Below are 13,234 nucleotides of genomic sequence, written 5' to 3' on the forward strand. Positions count from 1 at the left end.
ACCAGGACAGAGGTCAGGGACATTTGCACACATGTCAACTAGCCAGGATGAATGAAATTCTGGAGACTCATTTTATTTCTCTGCATCACTTCACTTGTCATCCACTTCCAAACAACCCCATTTCAAACCACTCACATTTAGCAGTGACTAGGGAATGTTTTCCTGCGGTAGAATGGGTCCATTTGTCCTATTTGCAAACTTGAATCAATCTGTTCCAGATAGGCCAAGCTACCTGGGACAGTTTTTAGATGTATGTCTAAACACATATGTGTCTTCCCGGGGCTCCATCTCAATGATGAAAACTTTTCTCAGAAAGATAAATTTTTGTTTTTTTGTTTTAAGGATTCAATACATGATTTAAGTAATGAGATTTCCCTCTGGGCATTTAAAATACTTTCTAAAATAAAATGTAGATTCGTATATAAGTTCCAGGCATACATATAAAGCATTAAGTATCACAGGATAGATATAGCCATAAAAACATTTAAAAAATTCAGTAACTCTGAATCTTTGCATACTTATTTTCTCCCTAGTGCAGGATGAACTTGATTCCTGCTAAGTTACCTGCCTGGCATTTCCTAGATCACAAGCATTGCTAAATATTACGATGACTCTGGTCAGGTCCCAGTGGAAGGGACAGCTTTGGCAGATTAGGGGCCAAGGAAAAAAAAATCCTCCTTTATTGTCATGGTATCTATGCAAGGCTACTTGGAATCTTAATTGTATCATAATCATATTACATTTTTAAAAAAACAAGAATAGCAATTAGAAAAAAATTTTTAAACATTGCTGACAGGATTTTTTCTGTCTCAAATCAACACTGAATGACAGAATGATTTGCTAGGGTGATTGCACTACCTTTTTATATAAAGGCCATGGAGAAATGTGCAAAAAAGTAGTGAACCTAGCATAACCATAACAGAGCAACCAACTTCAGCCTGTAACACAACAATCCACAGATGAGGCGATAAATATCACCATGACTATGAAGTGACTCATCTACTTTCTNAACAATCCACAGATGAGGCGATAAATATCACCATGACTATGAAGTGACTCATCTACTTTCTTAAAGAACTAAAGCACTGAGATACATGTTGCTGTTGCATTTTTCTATTCCTTGTCTTAGATACAAATATAGGTCCATTTGTTCTCCTTGGTGGCCATTCCTGCTAAGTTACCTGCCTGGCATTTCCTAGATCACAAGCATTGCTAAATATTACGATGACTCTGGTCAGGTCCCAGTGGAAGGGACAGCTTTGGCAGATTAGGGGCCAAGGAAAAAAAAATCCTCCTTTATTGTCATGGTATCTATGCAAGGCTACTTGGAATCTTAATTGTATCATAATCATATTACATTTTTAAAAAAACAAGAATAGCAATTAGAAAAAAATTTTTAAACATTGCTGACAGGATTTTTTCTGTCTCAAATCAACACTGAATGACAGAATGATTTGCTAGGGTGATTGCACTACCTTTTTATATAAAGGCCATGGAGAAATGTGCAAAAAAGTAGTGAACCTAGCATAACCATAACAGAGCAACCAACTTCAGCCTGTAACACAACAATCCACAGATGAGGCGATAAATATCACCATGACTATGAAGTGACTCATCTACTTTCTCAAAGAACTAAAGCACTGAGATACATGTTGCTGTTGCATTTTTCTATTCCTTGTCTTAGATACAAATATAGGTCCATTTGTTCTCCTTGTTGGCAACGGGCTAGATTTCCTTTGTGCCTGGGCAAGGCAGGCCAGGCCACTGGTGGGGGAGGGGAGGAGGCCTGATTGCTCTCACCTCCTCTCCACCCCTCAGACACATTTGCAATTACTTTTTGAAAAGCAAACTGGATAATCTTTATCTCTAGGGACTCATGGCAGTATTGCAAATGCAGGGGAGAACAAACACATACAGTCAGCCTGCCCCCATCAGTCTCAACGGCATTCTTAATTTAGAAGAACAAATGCAGCCACTGAGAATAAAACAGTCAGACCTTGATTATTTATGCCAACATAGGAAGAATCTGTGTAACCAAAATCCACAGAGCCCAACAACAACAACAAAAAACCAAAATGGATTGATTCAAGTTTGGTTGCTTTTCACATGATCTTAGGGTCTGAAGAAAAAGAAGAAAAATAGCCTTTAAATGTAGACTCAAGCGGTAGAAAGAAAAGGAACCGGATAAGCATTTCCCCGGTGACTGAGAAGCGCTGTAATAACAAATTTTGTACCTAGTCCAGTGAGTCCGAGGCCTGCTGATGCTAAGATGTCCAGGCTGGGACATGCCAGGCCGGCAGGGCACGATGCTGGGGACGGACTGGTTGCTATGGTAACCCCACTGCTTTCAAGTCCGAGGAGACATTTCCTTGCTTCATACATATTTAAGGCATTTCGCTCAACACTTTTCACAATCACAGACTATGAAAACACATAATGGGGGGGAAAAAAAGTGACATGCGAGTAGTCTACAATGAATGGGGGACTGGGGAGGGAGGTGGAAAATGAACGTGCTATTAAGTATCCCACTCATGGGATATATTAATGCTGCTTTAAAATCAACTGCAAATTCTAGCCACTTATTTCTTAAGTTTCCTTCTTCTGGTAAAACCCTAAAGTGTTAGTTACTATCTATTGGGTGTGTCCTGTGTTCCAGGCACCATGATGGAGGCTGCTTATAGGTTCTAATTCTCATCAAAACCCTATGGGGGTGGGAATCGTTATTCATATTCAGTGAAGGGATTTAGCCAAGGTCAAGGCACAGCTGTGGAGGGTCAGCAAGAGGACTCGGGTCCTACTCTACAGGCCATTCTCTTTTATAGACTCTTGCCTTTACATTAAAGCCTTAACCCTTTATCTCATCTGGTGAACCAAATCAAACTTGTCACCATACATAGACTGCACAATAGCAGTCATTTAAGTTTGACACTTATGGTCTACTAGTTAATAGACCTGGAGGTACCACTATTCCTCATTGACTGGCAAAGCTTGTTGTAAAAAAAAAAAAAAAAAAAAAAAAGTCTAAATAATAAATCTTTTATTTCCTCAGTGGACTCATGTAGAAAATTGGAAATGCGAACCCAAGTAGTAAAGCCTCCAGTGGACAGAAAACATGTGGCAAAAAAAAAGCAATTAAAGCAGTAGTCAGAATCAGGGCCAGCATCATTAAATGGCTCGGGGATGCTGCAAGGCTTTCGGGTTCTCATTTACAATCTATTTTCCCTGACCTCTGCTTATTTCTTAGTGAACTCCTGAAATTCTTCTTGTGCCTGTCCGTCTTTATATGCTTAAGTCCTCCAATGTCTCTTCTGTCTTTATCTTTTTGTTCTGTTATCTATAGTGGCTCCAGTCAACTTGAATTAGTCAAGCATGAAGCTCCTCGATACATAAAATTATTGTCCTGTTTTCTAACTTTAAACTCATTACATCTAGCTCACTTAGAATCAATGCTATCTTTTCCTTTAAAGTTTTCTTTTGAAAAGTGAACACATTATTTACACACACACAAAATTATACATATTATATACACACCATTACACATACATAAGATTTATGATTTAGAAATTAAAAAATGGGAGGCACTGCTGTTTTCTGTTTTACCTACTGCTTAAAGTTAGGGCACTCAACTTGGTTCAGGAATTATTTTTTATTTTTCCTCTAAACTTTCTGTGAACTTAACCCAGTTACATTGTGTAAATCCTTTTAGAGAGTTTTTGTAAAATACAGAAAACCAAGATTAATATAACATATAAGGGTACTTCAAAAAGTTCGTGGAAAAACAGAATTAAAAGATAATATGAATCTTTCCAGGAACTTTTGGAAGTACTCTCATATATGTACCTAACACTCAGAGCTAACTGTTATTTTTCTGTTTCTGATTTTTGATAAAGAAATCTTATCATTCCGCTTGTTTACTTTCCTAGTTTCATTTTCCTTCCTCCTACTCCAAAGGCAACTCCTGGTGAATTTGGTATGCAACTTTGCAGACAATGCTTTGTACTTTGAACTATATAATATATATATTTATATATATATACAAATGCTACCATTCAGTACTTGTTATCATGTGTTTTGTTTTTTGTACTCAAGACCATTCTTGTCCTTTGACTCCTGGTCTTGGGAGTGTATAACTAGAAGTAGACCTGCTGCAGGTAGGGTATCAGTACTTTCATAAGATCAGATGGTCCCAAATTGCTCTTTGAAGTGGTTGTGTTAATTTACACAGCAATATTAATGTGGGAACATTCCTTTTTCATCACATTCTCAGTAGCACTGAATATCAAATTTATCCCATTAAATTTCTATTGTGCAGTGGCTGGCATATAGCAAGTGCTCTAGATATTTTTGAATTGCATTGGATATGTACACACACACATACACACATAACACATAAGTAGTCCTATAACTCTCTAGTAACTTACAAAGCTTAAAGTTATCAGAGTGCAAATTAAGAAATAACGTTTTTTCCTTTCTCATATGTTTACAGAAAAATAATGGTAACTAAAAATGGGCTTCAAAAACCAACACATAGGGCCGCCCCAGTGGCGCTCTCGGTAGAGTGCTGCGCTTGGGAGCACGGCGGTGCTCCCGCCGAGGGTTCGGATCCCATATAGAGACCGGTCTGCTCACTGGTTGAGCGCGGTGCGGGCATGACACCGAGGGTTGCGATCCCGTTATCGGTCACGAAAAAGACAAAAAGGAAAAAAAAAAACCCAACACATATATAAAGAAAATGATAAATAATAATGAATATTATTACAAGATAACTCAATATATAATAATATATGTTATATAGAGTATCGGGTCCATGTATATGCAAGCACACACTTGCATGCAAAATAAAACTATACAGAATATGATGTGATACATGGGTCTCTTGGTCCAGACTCTGCACCGACCTTGCTCGGTTGTTTTGGCTTTGGTTTAATACTGATGAAGACATCAAGCTGTTCCATCAACTGAGCAATGAGCTGTGGATCTACTTCAATTTCTTCCTTCATATCAAACATCAATACAAGAGGAAGACAGCCCTAGAAAATGTCAGAATAGAATGTGTAGGTGGTAAAAAGTCAATCATTTAAATACCTGATAATTTAACATACCCACAAAAAATGCATTATTTTACAGATTTAGAGAGTAAACCAAAGTATTAAAGCTAAGTTACATATCTTCACGTAGCCTGGAGGGCGGGTGTGGGAATAACGTTGGGGGGGGGGAACTACTTTTTAGATACAAAATTATATGTCTTAGGTTTCTGGTATTGGCCCTGAATTTTTTAGCACTCTGCACCTTGTAAAATTCCTTCATTCTATGACTTCAGTCTTGTTAGTGATGCTAGAAACTAGATTGATAACCACATTAAGGGCACCAGATCTTGTGCCCTTGCTCACTGACTTACAGTGGTGGCTTATTGTGTCCTGAATGAAAACTAAACATGTACCAGCATTTAAAGAGCTCCACATTTTGACCCAACTTGCCTGTCCAACTGCAGGTCTATATGTCTCTAAGTCTGCTCCTTCGTCCAGGCTAGACCATCTTTTAAAGAGATCTTGCACTTTGGTATCTTATTTCACCAAAGGCTTCTTCACCAACCCAAGTCCTACTTACCTTTTGATGCANAGTTTAGACATTTTTCTCTGATGGTCTTTCCCGGCCTCTAATGTACTGAGTATAGGAACCATGTAACATACTTTTTCTGACGTACAGGACAGTCATTGCTAGCCCACTGTTTGCTGGATTTTATACATGTGTATCAGCAAAAGTTACCATCAAACAAACATACTAGGATTAAAATAAAATACTATGCTCCATTTCTCTTGTGGAGAAAAGCAAGTTTTACAAGGATAATGCTATAAAAAAAAAAAAAGGTGATGGTATTTAAAATATAAGCTAAAGCCTTTTAATTTACCCCTCACTTCTTTCAATATTGTTCAGTAATATGTCTCACTGCACACCTATATTTTTGACAGGTACGGTCAAAGTATGAATGCAAATTCATGACTGCACAGAATGCTTGAACAAGTTCACAAAAATAGCATCTAAAGATCTTGAAAAACAGAGGAAAGAAAATATGAAAAATAATTATAACAATTCTTAGATACGAATATGCTACCTGATTGGTGGTATGTTAAAAATAACCTAATATAAGCTGACTAAAAAATAATTCACAATGAAACAAATTTCTTAAAATTATGGGGCTGGCCCGGTGGTGCACTGGATAGTGCGCCGCTTGGGAAGCGCGGCGGCGCTCCCGCCCGAGGGTTCGGATCCCACATACAGACCGGTTCCCGCTCACTGGCTGAGCGAGGCGCGGGAGCAAAAACGAGGGTTGCGATCCCATTGCTGGTCCCCGGTCCGGTACGGGGGCAACACTGAGTGTTGCGATCCGTTGCCGGACACGGAAAAAGACAAAAAGACAAAAAAAAAAAAAAAAAATTATGTAGGATAGTCCTTAGCAATTTTAAAAAGTTCTCATCTGTCAGAGGAAGGGAATCAGCAATACAAACCTAGACTATCTGAAAGTTTCTCAAAAATGAATTTTGCAAGGTAATAATAGCAAAGGTCATCCCCGAGGTTTACTGATTCAAATGTCACTAAAGGTCAAGCACCGAACGAGAGAATACAATAGCATTTTTAATAAGAATATTTGTGAGCCCAACACTGTGTCTATCCATTTTGTTACTATATTTCAACCCACACATTGAGATTTTAAATGAATACAGGAAGGACAGAAATACTGTAAATTATACATTAAAAGCAGTATTGAATTATAAGTTATTTTTCTTCAATAAGTGACACTCAAATACATGGCTTAAACAGTATTTTTAAAATTGTATCAGAGATTTATGAAATGTACAAATGTTTTGGGCTGCCAAAATTTGTCTTTGAGGGTGAAATTTAAGCAATATTTGTACCTTTCTGTTTGAACGGAAGACTATTTAGTCAAATGCAAACTGCACACTAATACTACATGTCAGATCAAAATAAACACCTTCCATCAATGCCACAAAATATAGTCAATTATTTTATTGTAACCTCTTCTGTGCTTACTCTAAGTTTAAAACAAAACAAAACAAAAACTATAAGAAAATTACTAACCTACACAATGAAATTAAGCCTGCTGAGGCACTATGAACCATACTCTTCCGGTTTATTTCCTTTTACCAGGAAACTTCCTTATTTGACCAGGCTTCCAAACTGCTTTCTTAAATATCACATTAGTATAGTGAGTACAGCAACACACTCTGTTATCCAGAGAGGTAAAAAAAAATCAAATTTTAACCCTTATTTCAGTAACCTTACCATGAGATATTGCCTTGCAAGACAGACAGACTCAATGGTGCCCTGGAGGTAGACAGTGGATTTCTTTTGTGGATTACTGGGATCAGGAAAGTGGATCTGAGCACCTGTTCTCTGCATGATATGTTTGATGTTGCTTCCATTTCGACCCATCATAAAGAGATGATGTTGAGCTGCAATATCTAATTGTGTGCTCACAGGAATAGCTGATGCTAAGCTCCCAGCCAGATGTTCTAACAGCATGGCAGTTCCTTCCTAGGAGAAAAGGGTGGGAGGAAAATAAGCCCATAAAATAACTGTACATATACCACAGGGAAAGATTCTATTGCACTTCTAACAGCTAGGGAAAAATACAGCACATTCCATAAACCAAAATGCAATACAAAGGAAAATTCTGGAAATGAATTAGTCTAATATCCTTTAAAATTAAGACTTGCATGATTTGTCCACTAACAATACTCAGAATCATTTAAATCATTTACCTTCACAGCACTAGTGTTATTCTGAGACCCTCGTACTATGACGGTAGCACCATACATTCGTGAGCGCTGTTTAAATGATACTGAAATGTTGTACGTTTGTGATATGTGCTGAATAGAGGGGGAATTAGGATCAGGAACTGGTTGAAGAATTCCAGCAATTGGTAGCTCAAACATCAGCACCAAAGGAAGCAACTCCTAAAATGAAATTATGAGAACCCGAAGGAGACTTTTAAAGTACTACACATTTAGAGATTTGTAGAATTCATTAGTTCTTTTCTAAAGATGTATTTTAAAACATGAATTGTTTTTATTGTAGATATAAGCTTAGATAGGCTGTATAAAGATTTTTAAATGAGAGGAGCCTTTTGTAAAACCAGAGAATTTGTAACTCATACTGCCTATAGCATTTTTCCTCAGGCCTCATCTTGATCATTTAAAAAACCTCAGAGAAACTGAGTCAGATGAAATCCAGAACATCTTTAAAAAATATCTTAAATGGTAAAAAGTTTATAAGTAACATAGTAACTCATTTTTTAAATACCTACAATAAAAATTTAGATAACTAATGCCAAAATGAACATTAAAATAGCTTTTGCCACTACTGCTTATTTATTGAACATACGATCAAAATGATAAATTATTATATTTTTAACTCCATATAATGCAAATATTACTGACATCAATTTATAATATTCAAGTAATAAACAGTTACCCGAATTCTAACTCGGGCAGATTCTACTCCTGCTGGTTGTCCGGCTATAGATACCTGAAAAAGTAAGAAAATACAGAATTAGATTTTAATTGAACGTCTGCTTTTCCAGTTACCTACATCCCTGCTACTGAAAATGTCACTCAGAGGCAAATAGCACCGGCATTATCTGGAAGCTTGTTAAAAATGAAGGTTCTCAGGCCCCAATCCAGATCTGCTTCATCAGAATGTGCATTTTAACAAGATTCTTAGGTGATCTGTCAACTGATCTGTACCACTCCCTGGACTTATCTAAAAGCCCCAAAACCCCCATGAGGCCAACTTGTTCTCTTTATAATTACTCTGGTTCACTGCATTTTCACCCTTTTGTTTAAACTCTTTGCATGCCACAATGCATATTAATATGCAATGCTATGGTCACACTAGGTTCTCAACATTTTAAACTTCTTCCATACCAGTTGGAAAATAATCACTGCTCCAACACCCACCTCCAACTTTCTCCTGGGACCTCCTGGACCTTCCCATGATCCATCAACTAAAGTGTCAGTCTTGGCACTGGAGTGGGGGTCTAGGAGTTCCAGGACATTGCTCTTAAGGCCAATGGCCATGCCATACCACTTGTTAAATGCTTTGAATACTATCCTTCCTTTTTCCATGGCTTTCCATTTAGTTCCTGACACATACATCCCTTTGTTACCATTAGTACCAGTAGAGAAAAGACTGTATCTTATTTATCTTTGGGGCTCACAGTTTCTAGTATTGTGACTAGTTCAGGTGGGAGAACAGTTCCAAATAACACAAATAATACCATCTGTTCTTCAAGTATTGAAAGTGCTTCCATGTGGACAGATGAGTTCCATTTGTTTCCAAACAGAAGAACTAGAAAAAATGTGTATGAACTAGACAGAGACATAATTCAGCCAGTGTAAGGAAGTCGGGTGTTCATGCACTAGAGGACCACTTCTGCGTCTTTGCAGACAGAATCCAGGCAAGGGATAGGTTCCTGGACTAAGCAAGCTTCCAGGTCCTTTCCTGACATGCTCTGTACTCTCAGCCTTTCCTTAGGGGCTTCATTTGTGGCCATCACATTCTCCCCTGTTTTGAATGAACCATTTACAGATCAAGAGTTCAGAGTCCACCTACAACTCATCTCCTCAAGAAAGCACAGCACCTTCAATCTCCCCACACAGGGTCATACAATCTATACTACATATCATCCATATGATTACTTTCTTGCTCTCATCTCTCAAAAAAGATATGTAAAAAATTAAGGCTATGATTCATCCCATAAAAGTTCATGTAGAAAGACAAATCACCTGGTTGCTTTTTTCTGCTTGATTATTCCTGTTGGAATCTGGAAAGTGGATGTGGCATCCTGTTTCTTCCATCACTTTTTTAATATTGTTGCCACCTTTGCCAATTACATGTGAATGTTCTGTATGTGAAACATCCATCTTCAATGTGACCCGATTGCTCTATGTGGAAATAATGTATTATTTCTTGATGCATGAAAAAGGAACAACTCCCTAAAACACTTTGCCCCCAAGGAAATAGTATTAACAAAAAATGACCTGGTGGGAAAGCACCCAGATTTCATAATAAGATCATCTTACTCTATAAATGTTCAATTTCTATTAATGTCTCTCTGACTATAAAAAAGAAATTCTTTTTTTAAGACAAATTTGTCCTAAGAAATAGAAAGATATATTCTTTACCAAGATAATGTTTTGGAAAGTAGCCTTTAAATAAAGCCAGCTACAATTACAAATATATTATTCATTTTCTCTTTCAAGACTTTATTTATGAAACATTAATTCAAACAAATAGAAACAGATGAAAACAAGATTGAAGATATGCATGCTAGTAGGACTGCAGAACTAAAATGACAGAAAACTAGAAATAAAAATAAAGCTCAAAAGTATTAAATAAGGAAGTATTTACAAGCATTGTTTTCATAATTTCTGAATTATTGTATGTCCAACTTTACAAAGTAGACCCATTATCCCTGCTGGTAGGAAGACGAGTGAGGAAGAAATCACAAGGCAGTAAAATCTCTGGCAGTAAAATGGCTTAGGTAAATGAACACAAAATGTAAGATTAGTTATATGAGAGCAAAATGCAAAATTCCAAGACATAATGGACACAAACACTGTACTCAAATTGGAATCCATGTATTTAATTTTGGGAAATTCAGTGTTGTAAAATGGTAAAGGTGGACATGAAATTCTTTCTCATTTATAGGACTGTTACTGAAATTCTTCAGCCCTTAAGAAGTAAAATGAAAAAGTCAAAATACAGCACAAAGTTAAAAATATCAATAGTTTCAAACCTTTAAATTCTACAATTTTAAACTTATACACATTAAATATTTTGATTTTAAACTTAGTTCTTTCAGTTTAACCTTTGAAACACAGGAAAACATCCCATTTTGGGGGAGAAACTGCTAAAATATTTCATAATTATTAGGTAGATAATTCATAAAAATAAAAAAAGAACATTAACAAACCAAGAAAAAGAAAAGAAAGAAAGAGGAAGAGATCAGAGATCATTTCAGTGAAGTACCATGTGGCAAAACAAAGTGGTTAAGAACCAGACAGCCTGGATTTGAATTTCACCTCCCCACTTACCAGCTCTGGGATCCTGACAAATTACTTACTATCTCTGTGCTAAGTTAGTTATGAAGATTAAACAAATATTTGTAAAATGGGAAGTGTTTAGCAAAGTGCCTGGAATATAATGTGATTTAGATGTGTTTATTAAAGAAAAATAAATTCTTAAAAATGAGTATAAATCTTTACATATTTAAATTTCCCTGTTATATTTCTATACACACACTTGCAGAGAGAGAGTGTGCTTGACTGCACAAGAGCGAGCATCAAATTTCATGCCATTACACACACAACCCAGAGATGTCCAGAAGATCACTCTCGTTTTATACTGGTATCATAAAGGCAAATATGCTAATTCTTGCAATCTTTATCACTTACCTTATACTAACTAACCAGGGCCAATGTCATCTTCTGAAGATGATATATATATATATATATATATATATATATATACACACACACACATACATATATCTACATACGTGTATATGTGTATGTGTGTGTAAGAAGGCGTGTGTGTGTATATATATTAATATTGTTCAATTACCCAGCATGAGAGAACCTATTCAAATATTAAACAGAACTTTACATCCACTGAAGAATCACATGTGCTTATTTTAAAACCCACCATTACTTTCTCCTGGTTTTTCTTCTCCAAATGGTTCTTTCATAACGGCATGAAGTAGCCCTTGCAGAGACAAGGTTCTGACATCTGAGTGTTCTTAACATTCACTTACTTTTGTGTCTAAGACAGACATGATCATTTCCTTGGCTTCTCTAACATCTTCTTTCTTTCCAGAAACCTTAATGTGGGGATCTGTATGAAATGAGAAACAAAGGGCTCATGTGCAACACCCAAACTCTCTGTTTTAAAATTGATATTACAATATAAGGAAAGAGATTCTATAATAAATTCAATTATTTGTTTCATTCTAGATGTGTAATCATTTTCATAAAACAGGAATAGGGAAAATACCCAAATCGTGCATTTATCTGTGGCTTTTTTCCTCCTGAAAACTGGCTAAACCATTTTTTTTAACAAAATAAGTATAATTGCAAAATAAGTATAACATAATTGCAAAATATATCATATAATTATTTTTTAAAAAGTGAGGCACCTATAAATTTGATTTATTAATTGAGCTCCTGCTACATTCCAGGTCCTGTTCTAAGGGGTTAAATGCATTAATTCATTTAATCCATACCACAGCTTTGTGAGGTTGTTTACAGGGGAAACTAAGGCACAAAGTGGTTTAGTAACTTGTCCTAGAAAACCACTCAGAGACTTGGTCATTATGATCCAATGTCTTCCAACTCTGGATCCACACTTTACGTTATGTGATAACTTAATTTAGAAGACATCCTCATAGGTCAGGGTTAATCAAATAAAGAAAACAACTTCCATTCAGGAATATTTAACACTTATTCAGAATTAGTACTGAGTGACTAATATATGCATTGTCTTTTGTTTATTACTGTTGCTGAATTTTATATGGGAAAGCATTCATTCATTCAACAAATATTTTCTGAACTTCTACTATGCTCCAGGCACTGTTCCAAAAGCTGGGGTATATATCAGTGAAGAAAGAAAAAAGACCCCTGTCCACATGGAGCTTACAATCTTGTGCAGGGAGACAAAATGAATCAAACAAATTATCCAATATATTAGAACATAAATGTCATGAAAAAAAGAAAAAGGAGAGCAAGACAAAAGGATCAGGAAGGAGTTGCAGCCATGGGAAGGGAGAGGGGGCATTAGGCTTCACTGAGAAAGTGAGATGTCAGCAAAGGCTTAAAACAGGTGAGACAGATGGTGGAGCTAGAATCTTCCAGGTGGAGAGAGACAACAGAGCCAAAGCCCCAGGCTCTTCAGTTCTCTTTTTAATTAGGTTCTCAAGTCGTCCTAGCAATCTAGGTCACAGACCAAGACCATATTGATGTAATGCAAAAATTCTATACCCAGTAGCTTTAGTGATAAAGCTTAATAACACAGAGATAAATTTATTATGATTATCTCAACCACTGACAATCTCAATTTCATTGACTGCCTATAATGTACCGACTTCTCAGCTAAGTCCTTTGTACCCTGGGCTATGCATCAGGTCACTGACAGTGAGCCAGCATTTACTGAGCCC

The 13,234-nt window shown here is 36.5% G+C and overlaps 1 protein-coding gene across 1 annotated transcript in view; it reads right to left on the reverse strand.

Annotated features, from left to right (window-relative positions):
- BICC1 (BicC family RNA binding protein 1) overlaps nt 1-11,916 on the reverse strand; it is a gene marked incomplete at its 5' end in the record, with an annotated part of 38,616 nt that extends 26,700 nt beyond the window's left edge. The window contains 7 exons of the mRNA XM_008589226.1: nt 2,235-2,421; nt 4,899-5,030; nt 7,303-7,554; nt 7,782-7,976; nt 8,494-8,547; nt 9,807-9,965; nt 11,837-11,916. Of these exons, the coding sequence (XP_008587448.1) occupies nt 2,235-2,421; nt 4,899-5,030; nt 7,303-7,554; nt 7,782-7,976; nt 8,494-8,547; nt 9,807-9,965; nt 11,837-11,916 (1,059 nt within the window). The remainder of the gene's footprint in view (nt 1-2,234; nt 2,422-4,898; nt 5,031-7,302; nt 7,555-7,781; nt 7,977-8,493; nt 8,548-9,806; nt 9,966-11,836) is intronic.
- Between the last annotated feature and the right edge of the window lie 1,318 nt (nt 11,917-13,234).

Source organism: Galeopterus variegatus, unplaced genomic scaffold (assembly GCF_000696425.1).
Source record: "Galeopterus variegatus unplaced genomic scaffold, G_variegatus-3.0.2 Scaffold5310, whole genome shotgun sequence".
Classification (NCBI taxonomy): Eukaryota; Metazoa; Chordata; class Mammalia; order Dermoptera; family Cynocephalidae; genus Galeopterus; species Galeopterus variegatus.